General features: G+C 36.0%; 1 protein-coding gene and 1 long non-coding RNA gene across 2 annotated transcripts in view; both read left to right on the top strand.

Annotated features, from left to right (window-relative positions):
- Positions 1 to 5,003: 5,003 nt before the first annotated feature.
- Positions 5,004 to 14,478, top strand: part of LOC110027528 (probable mannitol dehydrogenase) — a 33,950-nt gene continuing 24,475 nt past the window's right edge. The window contains exon 1 of the mRNA XM_020729002.1: positions 5,004 to 5,259. Within this exon, the coding sequence (XP_020584661.1) occupies positions 5,159 to 5,259 (101 nt within the window). The 5' untranslated portion in view covers positions 5,004 to 5,158. The remainder of the gene's footprint in view (positions 5,260 to 14,478) is intronic.
- Positions 7,549 to 8,979, top strand: LOC110027529. Its single transcript, XR_002294343.1, has 3 exons — positions 7,549 to 8,553; positions 8,633 to 8,709; positions 8,797 to 8,979. It is a non-coding gene; the product is annotated as an uncharacterized LOC110027529 (long non-coding RNA).

A 14,478-nucleotide genomic window follows, 5' to 3' on the forward strand; every position in this document is an offset into this window, starting at 1 on the left:
AATATAAACCTTATTTAATTCCTTATATTAAATAGGGGAACTTGTCGGCCAATACATTGGTTTCGCAGACCAAACGAATGTCATAACTTTCTTTAGTTTATTTGATCGAGCCTCACTCTCAATTCTTGCGTTCATCCTTCGGGATAGATACATGATTTGAGATAAAACGCTCTTTCATCTAAACCATGAAAATTATGGGGTCAGTTTGACTTCATCTTTTTCAAAACTAAATTTTTTAAAAAACGTCCTTCCGAAGCAGGCAACGGGATTTCAATTCCGATGACCGACAGCTTCTTACGGGCAAACCCCACACCAAAAATAGTGCCGACAGTGTCGAAGGTTGAGTGCACCTTCATTTGTCATAAACGACGTCAAACTGATGAGTGCTAAAAGATCTATGATGGTAGAGTAAAGAAATGACATCTCAACAAACTACAACATCAAACATACACTTACATAAAAGAGAAGTTACTGGAGGAGACACTATAATTTTTACATAAGAAAATCTTGAAAAAAGAAAAAAATACAGGGTCTGAGCCATTCAAAGTTATCCAATATGAATTTATGAGTACATTGACCAACTCTTCTCTCAAATTAATGAAGATGAAATTGCAAAGTTAATGTATAATAATATTTTAGTAATAATAGCCATAACGAGGCACAAAGACTGTAGTTGCCTGTTATGAAGGCAGCAGTTCACACAAATATTGTAGAAGTTTGTTATAGTTCTAGCTTATTGTAGAGGCATTAGTTGAAAGTCATTGTAGAAGTTGGACGCATATTCAATAGGTGGTGGCTTTAGAAGCATTATTTGGCCACAATGTTTGTAAAAGAACACCAGAATGATAATAATTGTCCATGTTAGCCTTAATAAGAAGTTGCAATAACATTCATATATCACAGAGGATGAAGTTGAGAGCTACATGAGCCATGAGTCACGTAGTTCGTAGTTATTCATGTAGGTCATGATGGTGAGCTACAGTAATTTTTGTAGACTGCGGAGTCCGGAGTTAGAAGATGCTTGAGCTCTAAGTCATGTAGGTCGTAGTTGCTCACGTAGGTCATAGTGGTGAGCCGCAATAACGTCTGTTGGCCATAGAGGCGGTAGTTGAGAGCTGAGCGAGCTATATGTCACTTTAGCCTTACTTGGTTGTGTGGGTCATAATAGCGGCTGCAATAACTTCTATAATTCAAAAATGTCGGAGTAGGAAGCTGCAAGAGATGCGAGTCACGCGGGTCATAATTGACCACATATGTCGTATTAGTGAGTTGCAATAATGTCTGTAGGTCACATGGGGTTGAAGTTAAAAGTTGCATAAGTTGTGGATCATGTAGGTTGTAATTGGTCTTCTACATCGTAGTAGTGAGCCGTAATAATGTCCATCGACCATAAAGGCTATAATTGGTAGTTTCATGAGCTGTGAGTCATCTAAATCATAGTGTCATGTAGAACACATTTACGAGCTGCAATAACGTCCACATGCCACATTCCAAAATTGAGAGCTGCATGAGTTGTGGACCATGTAGGCTATAGTTGGTCATATAGGTCATAATGATGAGTTATGATAATGTTTGTAGGCCATAAAAGGTCATAGTTTGGAGATGCGATAACATCATAAGCCACATAAAGCCGAAGTTGGGAGTTGTGTATGCTACGAACAACATAAGCTGCAGTTGGTTGCATAGGTTGTATCAATGAGTGCACTAATATTCATAGGTCATTGATGTCGGAGTTGGGAACTACGTGAGCTATGAACCACATAGGCCATAGTAGTGAGTTACGACGACGTCTGTAGAGCATAAACGTTAGAGTTGGGAGTTGCATGAACTACAAAACACAAATGCCGTAGTTGGTCATGTAGTATGTAGTGATGAACTGCAATAACACCGGTAGACCACATAAGTAGGAGTTTGGAGATGCAATAACATTCGTAGGCCACAGAGATTGGATTGGGAGTTTTGTAAGCGACAAAACATGTAGGCTGCAACTTGTCTTGTAGGTTGTACTAATGAATCGCGACAACGTCCGTAAGCCATAGAGGTCATAATTGAGAGTTGCGTGAGCTATGGACCACACAGGTTGTAGTTGGTCACATAGACAATAGTAGTGAGCTATGATAATATCGTAGACCATGGAGGCCGAAGTTGGGGTTTGCATGAGTTGTTGATCGCAAAGGTTTTAATTGGTCATGTAGGACATAATAGCAAGACACTATGACATTCGTAGGCAACTAAGACAGGAGTTAGGAGCCACATGAGTTGTGAGTCGAGTATGTCATAATTAGTTACATAGGTCGTTGATGAGAGCCGCAATAACATCTGTATGCCACAGAGGCTATAATTGGGAGTTGTAATAGTTTTCACAGATCATAGAGGTCGAAGTTGGGATTCGCATGAGCTATGAGTCACGTAAGTCATAGTTGTTCACATAGGTTTCGAGGAGAGACTCCATGAATCTATAGAAAGTCGCCATGTTTTGAGTATGATAGTTGCAAGTATTCATTACAGAGAGTTATCGTCGGATCCTTGATACAACATTATTCATGATCACGCCTTCGAGTGTGTCATTACATCGTGCGCGGGGTACGCTGTTACATCACATGTCGGGTGGATCATTGCACTGTAGTCGAGGAGCGTCATTACACCGTCTCTAGAGGCTTCACTATACCGTCTTTTTGGGTGTGTTGTTACACCATATTCGTGGAGCGCCATTGCACCATATTTGGGGCGCATCCTTGCACCATATTTGGGTGCATCATTACACAATATTTATGATGATGCACAACTTCGTAAAGTGTTTTGTTACAATGTGACGTTAGTCGTTACTCAGCACAATTCTTCATTAATCCACATAACACATCATGAGTCCACGAGAGGCTTTATTGCAAAGAGCTGTGGGGGGCATTGTTGACCAACAAGCGATGATCGACAGGTGATGGTCAATGGTTGTGGCTTGCAGGAGCAAAAAACATTTGTCAGGTCTTCGGTCCAAAACAACATCAAAATTCAACTCCTTTTCTTGGCCCAACTTAAGCTCTTATCGTAGGTTGTCCTTTTCTTCATGATTAGCACCTCCCTCCCTTACGAGGGTAATGAGACGCTATTTATAGACTATAGCGATGACATCTACCATAATTAAAGAAAGAATATAAACTATTCTATCGAAAAATCTAGAGATATTCCAATAGTTGGATGAGATATTATGAATAAATTAGTGTCTCAATTATATCAAAATTAAGTGATATTGGGTTTATTGAATCTGTCTCATTGAGACACTTGATTTGACTGTAATCTAGTCATATTTGAAATCCATATGACTTCCAATAAGCCAATCAAAATTTCTAAATTTGATTTAATGATTTGGTTAAGACTTGATTTGGCTCAGATTAAACTAATTTTAGTGTCATTGTGTTTGTCTCGTCGAACCAATAAGTTTAACTATCAATTCGCTAAAATCAAAATTTTAAATAATTTTTAATTTGAATTTAAATACATATGAACATTCACCCCCGAATGAAAAAAAATAAAAAAAGATTATTGACCGTATCAATTGTTTTAATATATCCCACTGAGGAGGCCTCTGCATAGAATCCAAATGTTATAAATTAATATATCTATAAGATTTATTTCTTATGATATTTTAATTCCTCTTTATTACCATCAAAAAGCACCTTGCTGCACGGAAAAACCAGGTGCCGTTTATTGCTTAAAGGTCTCCGACATCTATTGATTTTGGAATTTATCAAAATAATAAATATAAATTATTTTTTAACCTATATAAAAAAAACCAGGTTCATTTAATTGTTTTATATCTTAATCATCTATTTATAAATTATATCAATTAAAAATAATAAATATAAATTATTTTAATATTTGTACTATATATCTAATTTCAAATGTTCACATCATTTAAATTTCTAAAATTCATTAATAAAATATAAATTATTCGTAGATGCATCTGGACAGATCATTTATGATTCATCTATTGACATATTTAATTCCAATATTTCATTAATTTAAAATTAGTATTTTTTATTAGGGGATTTTACGTACATGACATACAAAATCTTCTAATTTACAGATCTAACACTCAGAAATTTAATATTACAAAATTTGAACTCCCTCTAACGACCGTCGCCGTTTGTTTGTTATTTATAGATTTCAAACTTATTTCTTATTCTCAGTAATTGATAGAATAAATAATAAATATATTAATTAAACTGTAAATTAATAGTATATATAAAATTGTCAAAATGATCCTGTTGAAATTAATGCCAACAAAAATTACTAAGTTTTTTTTTTTCTTGAAAATTTTTTCCATACAGAGTGCCCACAAAGCTATGCATGCGAATTCTAGTAATATGCCGCTACGTGTGTTATACTAGACTCACCTTATAGATACGATGAACCACTCCAATAATTTTTGTGGTTCCACTTCAATAACCATCGCAAAAAAAAAAAAAATCTAATATACACTTCAATAACTTCGCAATAACTCCCCAATAACCTAAAATAACGCCGCACAATTATTGAAAGATTATTGAGGTATTATTGGTGACTTATTGAAGTTGTTCTGCGGGATTATTGAAGTGGAATAGTGAAACTTATTGAAGGTGGTGTTTATGAGATGGGCCAAATGTAACACACGTGGCTGCATTTGCACCACATCACACAAAAAATCCTACTTTCTATTTCCCTTAAATTGCCGTCGCCACCATTCCTTCTAGTCTCGATGGCGTCTCTCGAAAAAATATTAGGCATGGATTTGTGGTTCAATAGTGAGGGCCACGTATCAAGTGAGTCTCACAAATTTTAACTCCCATCAATTCCAATATATTAGGATGAATCCCCCTAAACACGTGACCCCCATCATTTAATTTGTGACACAAACTCGCTCTCAGCAAGTTCAACGTACTCTCTCGTCACTCAAAAACAGCCAAAGACGTTAGTAATATTAAATATTTATGAGATCTCTAAATTTAGAGATTTCAGCGTACTGTTTCATTAAAAGCCATTTTTATTGATGAAGATGTACGACCAGTGACCGTTTTTCTAATAAATGTCACAGCGATGCTGCATTGGTTAGTTTAACTAGTGCTGGTACAGTTCTGTAAGTCGGAGAGAGAGAGCATTTTGGCGGAGAACGAGAGATATTTTGATGGAGTTGTCAGCCCATTCGCCGGGGAGAGAGCAAAAAGCCTTTGGGTGGGCGGCGAGAGATGTCGATGGTGTCCTCTCGCCTTTCACCTTCCATGTTAGGCATGTTTTCTTTCTCTATCTACTAAGTAAATTTCTATTTCTTCTGCGCTCTACTAATTTCTATTTCTTCTGCGCTCTACTTTTTTTTTTTGGTGGGTTTGCCTCTGGTCGTCGCGATTTCTGCTCTAATTGATCGGGTTTTAGGGGATGTTTCGTAGCAGGATTTACTAGGATTTTGGCAGGATTTTGCGGAAATCCTCTTAAACGATTAATTTTATATCCTACAAATTGATAAGGTGATGTTTCGTAGTAGGGGTTAACCTAAATCCTCCATGATCTTAAATCTTGTTTCTTTTCCGTTTTGCTTTAAATTTTGGATTTTCTAATTCTGGCTGGTTTGGGGGATCTCCCGGATTTGGATAAACCGAATGCGGCAAAGGGGAGGCCGGGGTAAAGACATGGACCACCTTCTCTCATTGTTTGTCCAGATCTTATTTCCTTTGCACAACGGCACAGCGCATGTTCCTTCAATTCCTGCACTTGCTAGCTCTGGTCACTGACTTTCACGAAGAATTATTCCATTAGTACTACACATGTTAAGCTACGTGCGTATCCAATATATTGCCGCTAGTTGTAAACTTCGGCCCCACCTATTCCATCACTATTCGCGACCCGGCCAGACCCTAAACCCGAATCCTGAAAAATTTCCCGCCAGCATAAAATTATTTTGCGCCTACAAGCTGTTATATTCACAGGGTGAAGAAATATTTCACTGGTTTGTTCACAGCTCCGTTCACAGCTCCGCCATAGCTAGATATTGTTGGAATTCTCCATGGACGTTGAGTTGCCGGAAGTCGAATTCTTCATGAACGTTGAGATGCCGGAAGTCTCCATGAACGTTGAGATGCCATCATTTAGTCTGAACTTTGAAGATCAAGATCAAGTGAGTCTTCGTGTTACTGCTGTGTTATTCTAGTGTTACTCTGATATTAATATTATTTCTTGCCTTTGATTTAGTACTGTTTAGGTGGTATAGGGTTTAGTTTAATCTCCATGTAAACGTTGGTGTTGATGTAGTGTTATTTGGTGCTGTTCTACAGTGTGGTTTGATATTATTATAATTTTTTTTGCGTTATTATGGTTTTAGGCTTCTGGTTTTTTGGTGTTACTTTGATATTACTCCTGCCTTTGATTTATTACGCATATTGTGTTATTATTGTGTTATGCTGACGTTACCATTGTTTTATGCAGTCCTCCGAGGCAACACACGTTTGCAATGATTCAATTGCAGAGAAGTTTCTAAGCAGCATTATCCACAATGAGGAAGAAGCATATGAAAGCTATCGTGCCTATGCACATCACGTGAGATTCACTGTTCGGAAGGACCATACTACCTACTGGCCGAACTCCAAGAAACTCAAGGATCAAAAGATTATATTTATGGAAAAGCTGGCTACAATAAAGAGCTTAACAGCATGGTCACAGTTAAGTTCAAAAAAGCAGACATGAGGACTGGTTGTAAGACCATAGTTCGATTTTTTGTTGATCTCGAAGGCAATTGGACAGTGACGAAATTCATTGAAAATCACAATCATCCTTTTGGCTGAAAGTGGTGATAAGCATCTTCTTTGTTCCAGCAGAAGGATAAGTGAGTTGAATGCAGATGTGTTGAGATCAATGACAGGTTCAGGGATCAGAGAAACACATGCATATAATTTCACTGCCACGGAGGTTGGTGATGTGGAGAATTTGGAATGCACTAAGAGAGATGCATTTAATTTCATTCAAAGAGAAAGAAGAAAAAGAATTGAACAGGGAGATGTCAATGCTTTAATACAATTATTCATGGAGAGGCAAGCTGGGGATAACATGTTTGCTTGAGATTTCCAAACAGATGAGTCTTGTAAGTTAACAAACATATTTTGGAGTGATGGATTGTGCAGACTGGATTATGACTGTTTCGGAGATATCATAATATTTGATACAAGCTACAAATTAAACTACAAACAAGCTACAAATTAAATAAATATAACTTATGTTGCGCTCTATTTGTGGGGGTTAACCACCATTGACAGAACGTACTGTTTGGAGTTGTATTTTTTTCTGATGAGACTATTGAATCATTCATGTGGTTATTCAAATCATTCATTCGAATAATGAGAGACAAACATCCCATAACAATCTTTACCGATCAGGATCAAGCAATGACAAGAGCCATTGCCGAATGCCTCCCACGAACACGTCATAGATTATGTCAATGACATATCTACAAGAAACTGCCTTCTAAAGTACACTGTGGAGTGCGTGCTAAGAGTGTCTGTGACATTTTTTATAAATGCTTGAGCAAGTGTGATTCTGAGGAGGAGTTCGAAGAAACGTGGTCCTTAATGATTGAGTTGGGAGAATTACAAAACAATGTTTGGTTAGATGAAATGTATTGTATAAGACATAAATTGTCAACAACATTTAATAAGGATATATTCAGTATGAGAATCTTATCAACACAGAGAAGTGAGTCGACCAATAATGTTTGTTATGGTGTTTCAAAGCCAACTAGCTCTCTCATGAATTGTTTTATCGGTTTTGAAAACATAATGAAATCATAGCGCCGTAATAAGAAAAATGAAGATTTCAAATGCGTTCAGTCCGTCAGAACGCCCATGTTTAAAATCTATCCCATGCTGAGTCAAGCTGCCTCATTTTATACAAGGAATCTTTACTCAATGTTTGAACAAGAGCTATTAAATGACTTATGTGGGCTTACATCTGAAGTATCAGTGAAGAGTGAGGCTAAATATTACATATCAAGATTGGATGATGAGGGGACAAGACAACCCTGGAATGTGTTAGTTGACAATGTTACTTGTGAGGTTACATGTAGTTGCAAAAAAATTGAGATGATGGGGCTATTGTGCTCCCATGCTTTATTTGTTCTAAGTTTTGCAAAAATAAAGGTGATTCCGAAGAAATATTTCTTATTGCGGTGGTCCTTCAATGCTAAAAGGGACATGTATAACAGATTTGGGTGCAGAGAGCTAAAAGACCCAGACTTTAATAATGTTTATTCAAGTTCCCTTATATTCAGTTCATGCTCTCAGAAATTTGCATATCAACTCATTAATAGAGCACAAGAAAATAAGTTAGTTGAAGAGTGTTTGTGGGAGACGTTTAAAAAGTTATCTGAAGATATTGAGGATACTCTAACAGGGAGAACGATCGAAGTACAAAAACCAAAAAAGAAGCAGAAAATCACAAATATAAAATGCAATGTGAACGACCCTGCTAAAAAAAGGCCGAAAGGAGTATCTACATCTAGGCTAAAAGGATATTGAGAGAAAAATAAGAAAGCTAAAAGTATAAATTTTTTAATTTAATATTTCCTCATTCCATTCCATGTATAATACATACTTCTAATTTGACCCATTGCATCCAGGAATGAAACAGGAAGCAGCAAGTTGCCGTCGAGTCGTGGACGCATTCGAGCAAATTTTGACAGATTGCCTTACCCAGGTATGTTGATAAAATTCAGTATCATTTCACTGCCTTTTATATAAAATAGTTCACTCAATTAAACTTGGTATTACTCTCCTGCTGCAGGAATACTATGCACCGCAATTAAGTGAAACGCACACTGAACTTTTGATGGATTCCATAAGTGAGAATATAGATTGATTGATATTGTAAAAGTTGGTATACTGTATCATCTGTAAACTTTTTACGAAAGAAGTAATTGGTGGTTTATAACATGTTTTTGTTCAAATATTTTTGTCTTACACTTGTTCAAACGTATATATCAACTGTATAACACGTAGATAACACGTTAATAACACGCGGGTAACACGTTGAATAACACAATCAGTAACAAACTGAATAACAAGCCGTTGCACGCTTTATAACACGTGAGTAACACGTAGATAAAACGGGAGTAACACGTTCAATAACACCTTGAGCAACACGTACATAACATGGGAGTAACACGTGAATAAAATGAGAATAACATCGGAAAAACATGGAAATAACATGAGAAGAACACGTGAATAACACATGAATAACACGAAGATAATACGAGAATAACACGGGAAGAACACGAGAATAACACGGGAATAACACTTCAATAACACGGGAAAAACACGAGAATAACACGGGAATAACACGGGAATAACGTGAGAATAACGTGAGGAATAACACGTCAATAACATGTCAATAACACGGGAAGAACACGAGAATAATACGGGAATAACATGAGAATAATATGAGGAATAACATGAGAATAACACGTCAATAACACGAGACACGTCAATAACACGGGAATAACACGAGGATAACACGAGAATAACACGAGGATAACACGTGGGAATAACATGAGAAATAACATGTGAATAAAACGTGAATAGCACGAAAATAACACGAGGATAACACGAAAATAACTTGTGTTACTGCCCTCTTAATGCGCTGTCTCGCAGCGAATATTCCCCGTGTTACCGGTTGATTAATCGGAGTTACTCTGTGTTACCAGGCGTATTCTGACGTGTTACTACACCGTGTTACCACCAATTAATCTGTGTTACTCCAAATTTCCTCGTGTTATTCAGACGATCAAATTTTTGCGATAAATTTTTAAACTATTTGAGGTAAATTTTAGATGATAAATTCAATAGGATAGGTAATATTATTATATTTATTGACTCAGGGTGTTATCTACGTGTTACACTCGTGTTATTTATATGTTATTCTTGTGTTACTCAAATTCTTGTGTTACTCAATCTTGTGTTACTCAAGGTGTAACATATGTGTTACTCTCGTGTTACTTACGTGTTATCTACGTGTTACTCTCGTGTTACTCAGGGTGTTATATACGTTTTACACTGGTGTTATTTACATGTTACTCTCGTGTTACTCAGGGTGTAAAATATGTGTTACTCTCGTGTTACTTACGTGTTATCTTAGTAATACTCTCATGTTACTCAGGGTGTTATCTACGTGTTACACTCATGTTATTTACATGTTACTCTCGTGTTACTCAGGGTGTAACATATGCGTTACTCCAGTGTTGCTTACATGTTATCTTAGTGTTACTCAAGGTGTTATCTACGTGTTACACTCGTGTTATTTACGTGTTACTCTCGTGTTACTCTCGTGTTACTTACGTGTTATCTACAAAGTATGTACACACACAAATATGTTACTCTCGTGTTACTTACGTGTTATCTACGTGTTACTCTCGTGTTATTTAGCGTGTAAACGACATGTAAATGACATGTTACTAAGATAGTTGATCAGCATGTTACTCAAGTGTTATACAAAAAATACTAACAGTAACCTATAAACATTTTGCCAAGATATAAACAGTAACCTCTACAAATATTCGATATACAGTAACCTAAAAATACCAACATTCACCAAGATATAAACATTTTGCCAGTAACATATACAAATATTCGATATACAGTAACCATGAAGTTATTACATATACAGTAACCTATACAAAATATGCAAAGTAAAAATATACAAATTTACTCAGAAGTCCTCGAATGTATGCAAATGCCATAAACAAATTTTGCTCTAAATCGCTCCATATGATCCTGCCAATTCATATGTGCACTCCAGTCGACTTCTTCGACCTACACTAAAGTTTTCATGTACTTGCAGACGAATATACCGCAGTCAACACTATTCCTTTGTGTGTGTACATACTTTGTAATCGATATAAACCATTTATTGATTTTGGCTGTAAATAAATCAGCGACATCTCTAGCAAATATATTCACCTGCATGGTTGAAGCGTTATTGTGTTATTCTTCAAATGCTATTGTGTTACTTTTAATTGGGTTGAATATACTTACAACTTCCGTAGCGTCAGTCTTATGTATCTGGTTAGGTAGTGAGTTGTATATTCGCCATTTTCTCAACTTGAGATCGAGAACCAACAAGATCCAATGCTGATTATGAATGATTGGAAAGAAAATGACTTTTACATCTTTTATGGCCTCGTTCGTGATATGCTTCACATAGGGTTTGCTACCATATGTCGTATGCATATACATAAAAATATTACTTTAAATGTGTAGGGAGTATATGATTTAAACTTGTATGAATAAATATAACTTGTTGAACATACCCCATACATTGGTGAAACATACAGGTAAGACCAGTACAACTCTGGTCTCCTTAAAGTTCTTTCGCGCAGCATGACAACAAATATATCAACATGTTCGTCTGCAAGCCATTTATTTAATATTATGTCTTCGAGTGCCGATTGATAAATCAAAATATGGTCTCTGTTAATGATAACGTCGCTACATTGATAAGAAAGAGAGTTTCTTTTAATTAAATACAACAAAACTGCGAAACATTAAAAGAGTGTTGGACATTTACTTACCTTCCAGTGTATTTGGATAGACACTGGTCTATTTCTTCCTACATTTCAGTTTGTATCAATGACCTACCAGGATACTCAATAGTTGAAGCCGGAGGATGTAGCTGCAAAATAAAACATTTTATGGATAACACAAAATAAGAATATATAAGATATGCTTCAAAGCACTTAGCTATATTTTTTTTTCTTATAACTATAGCATATTCGTCGGCATTAGAACTGTGGCTTTGACTCGAAATTTATTGATACTCAGGTGGATCTAAGCTTTCTTCATCTAATTTGAATTCAGTATGTACAATTTCATCTGATACTTGAACCTTTTGGGAATCACTCTTTTTTGAATCAGTATTTACAGCAGAAGTTAAAAGACGCGTCTAAAAAAAATATTGTTAGAAAAAATAAAGTAGAAATGTATATCATATAGTACAAATTAGAATGACGTACTAACCGAATGGGCCAGAGATTCAAGAACACCCTTTATTACTCGTTCTACTTCTTAAGGGTCTTCATGAATTGTCTCATCACCCAAATCTGCATATTGTGCTTCTCTTATTGGTTCGGCGACGACTTGGGCCTGTCCGAGAACATCTGTATTTACAGGATCAACTGGATGCACAATATTCTTTGCAAGATCTGTGTCTTGTGCATGTCTTATTGTTTTTTTGGGAACATCTATATTTACAGGAGCAACAATATCCACATCATCGTTTTTTCTACGTCTTCTCTTGAACTGGTATTGAGATTCAGGGGGTCCACTTTCCTCTTTTGCTGATGTGCACTGTTGCTGGTCTTCTTACTTGTATCGGATATTGTTTTCTTAACGACATTGTCAGGCTTGGTTTCAAATAATCTATGCATCAGACCTGTCAGGGCGGACAATGCTTTTACCAGAGTATTCATCTGTGTACTCATACCAGTCACAGTATCTTGTATATTTAAGTTTATTTGTTCCTGAGATTTTAACATCTCATATAGTACCCCGAAATCAACCCTCTCCGTCGTATGTCCAGGTACTGGGGTTATATCACTAGAAATAATTGTATCCTTGGCATACGATTTGGGTGAAGATGGTTTTGCAGTAGTTTCGTGTTGTGGAAGTTGACTTGCAAGAATCGGTGGTCCCTGCTCTGGATTTTCAAGCAGTTGTACTTCATCTTCCCTCAAATCTAAGAATCCGTCATTAACCTACAATAAAAATATATTCGTCAAAATCGTTGCAAGCATTCTTAAAAAGCTATTAAACAGATGTGCCAATAAACTGTAATAAAAATTAAATGATTTACGTGATCAAATCTCTTAAAAGCTTCATGAATCTTCTCAGCACTCAACTCATGATTGGTTGACCACCTCAGATTGCGAGGTCTAGCGTCATGTGCAGCACGAGTTAAAAGAGAGGTGTGCTCGTAAAACCAAAGCTGAGGATGTTTGACACCATCAACATGCATGCAAAAGTTAATACAAAAAAAAATCAGAAGAGTAATGTTTCAATGTAAAGAACAAATAATTACCGTTAAAAGAAATACAAATCCTTGAATATAGCCAATCAACTTATTCTGCCTTAATTTAATGGAGGCGATTCTCACTTGATCGATGATCATATCACATATGACAGCAGAATAATTAAATGACGGAAAAACTTGTACATTTACAGCAAAAGAAGCTAGCTCTGCAGGCACATGAAAATTGCTTGAAGGAAAAAAATAAATTAGTTAGTATGAATTTCAAGTATAACTGCTCAAAAGGTGGGGTGGAAGCTCTTTCTGCAAAAAAGTTTGTTAGCTGGTTCTTTATTTGTGTGACATCCACATTTGATAGGGGTCCTTTTTTCCATGAAACACTCTCTTCTGTTCGGTCCCTATCAACAAAGCCACGTAATCAGCATGTAACTTAACATCCTTTCCACCCATTTTGAAGACACTCCTCTCATTATCCCAACATCTCAGAATATGTAAAGTCATGACATTGTCCTGAGGATATAGGGACATGTCAAAGAAATTGAAGACCTTAATTTCCTTTAAATTATTAATGGTCTCCTCTGAAAGCAGATCTCGAATTGCATCCAAGGCACCTCTCACTGCAGATGGACGACATCTACAGTTGAAATTCCTTGCACTCATGATCCTGCAAATTAAAGAAATAATAACACATTATTAGAATAACAATCACAAGAATAACACAGAAAATTGATGTGTTACTCTAAATTAACAATCACCGTTAACAGAAGCGCTGCAAAAGTACATGAAAAAAACGGGAATAATACATGAGTAACACACCGGCATAACACAATAATAACCCTACACAGAAGCATGGATAATACAAAAGCATAACTAATTACGCACCAGTAATACAGAAGTAGCACATGAAGCACACTTAATTAATAATCACCATAAACACATCAATAATACATGAATAACACGAAAATAACACATGAGTAACACACTAGTAACACAATTAAAACACAGTAGAGTAATACATGAATAATACAAGAATAACACATCAAACCTATGTCATTAATTAATAATCACCCTAAACACATCAATAATACATGAATAACACGAAAATAACGCATGAGTAACACATTTAAAACACAGGAAAATAATACATGAATAATACACGAATAATACAAGAATAACACATCAAACCTATGTCATTAATTAACAATCAGCCTAAACAAAAACATATAACATCAATAATACATGAATAACATGAAAATAACACATGAGTAACACACCTGTAACACAGTTAAACCACAGGAAAAAAACAGATGAATAAAACACGAATAATATAAGAATAAAGCATCAAAACTATGTCATGGAGATATCTATGAGTCCACCGAATTTGGTTTTATGTAGTTATTGAGTAGGGTTTTTTTCTGTGCTAATGATTCAAATCTATGATGTGTT

Source organism: Phalaenopsis equestris, unplaced genomic scaffold (assembly GCF_001263595.1).
Source record: "Phalaenopsis equestris unplaced genomic scaffold, ASM126359v1 Scaffold000428, whole genome shotgun sequence".
NCBI classification, from domain to species: domain Eukaryota; kingdom Viridiplantae; phylum Streptophyta; class Magnoliopsida; order Asparagales; family Orchidaceae; genus Phalaenopsis; species Phalaenopsis equestris.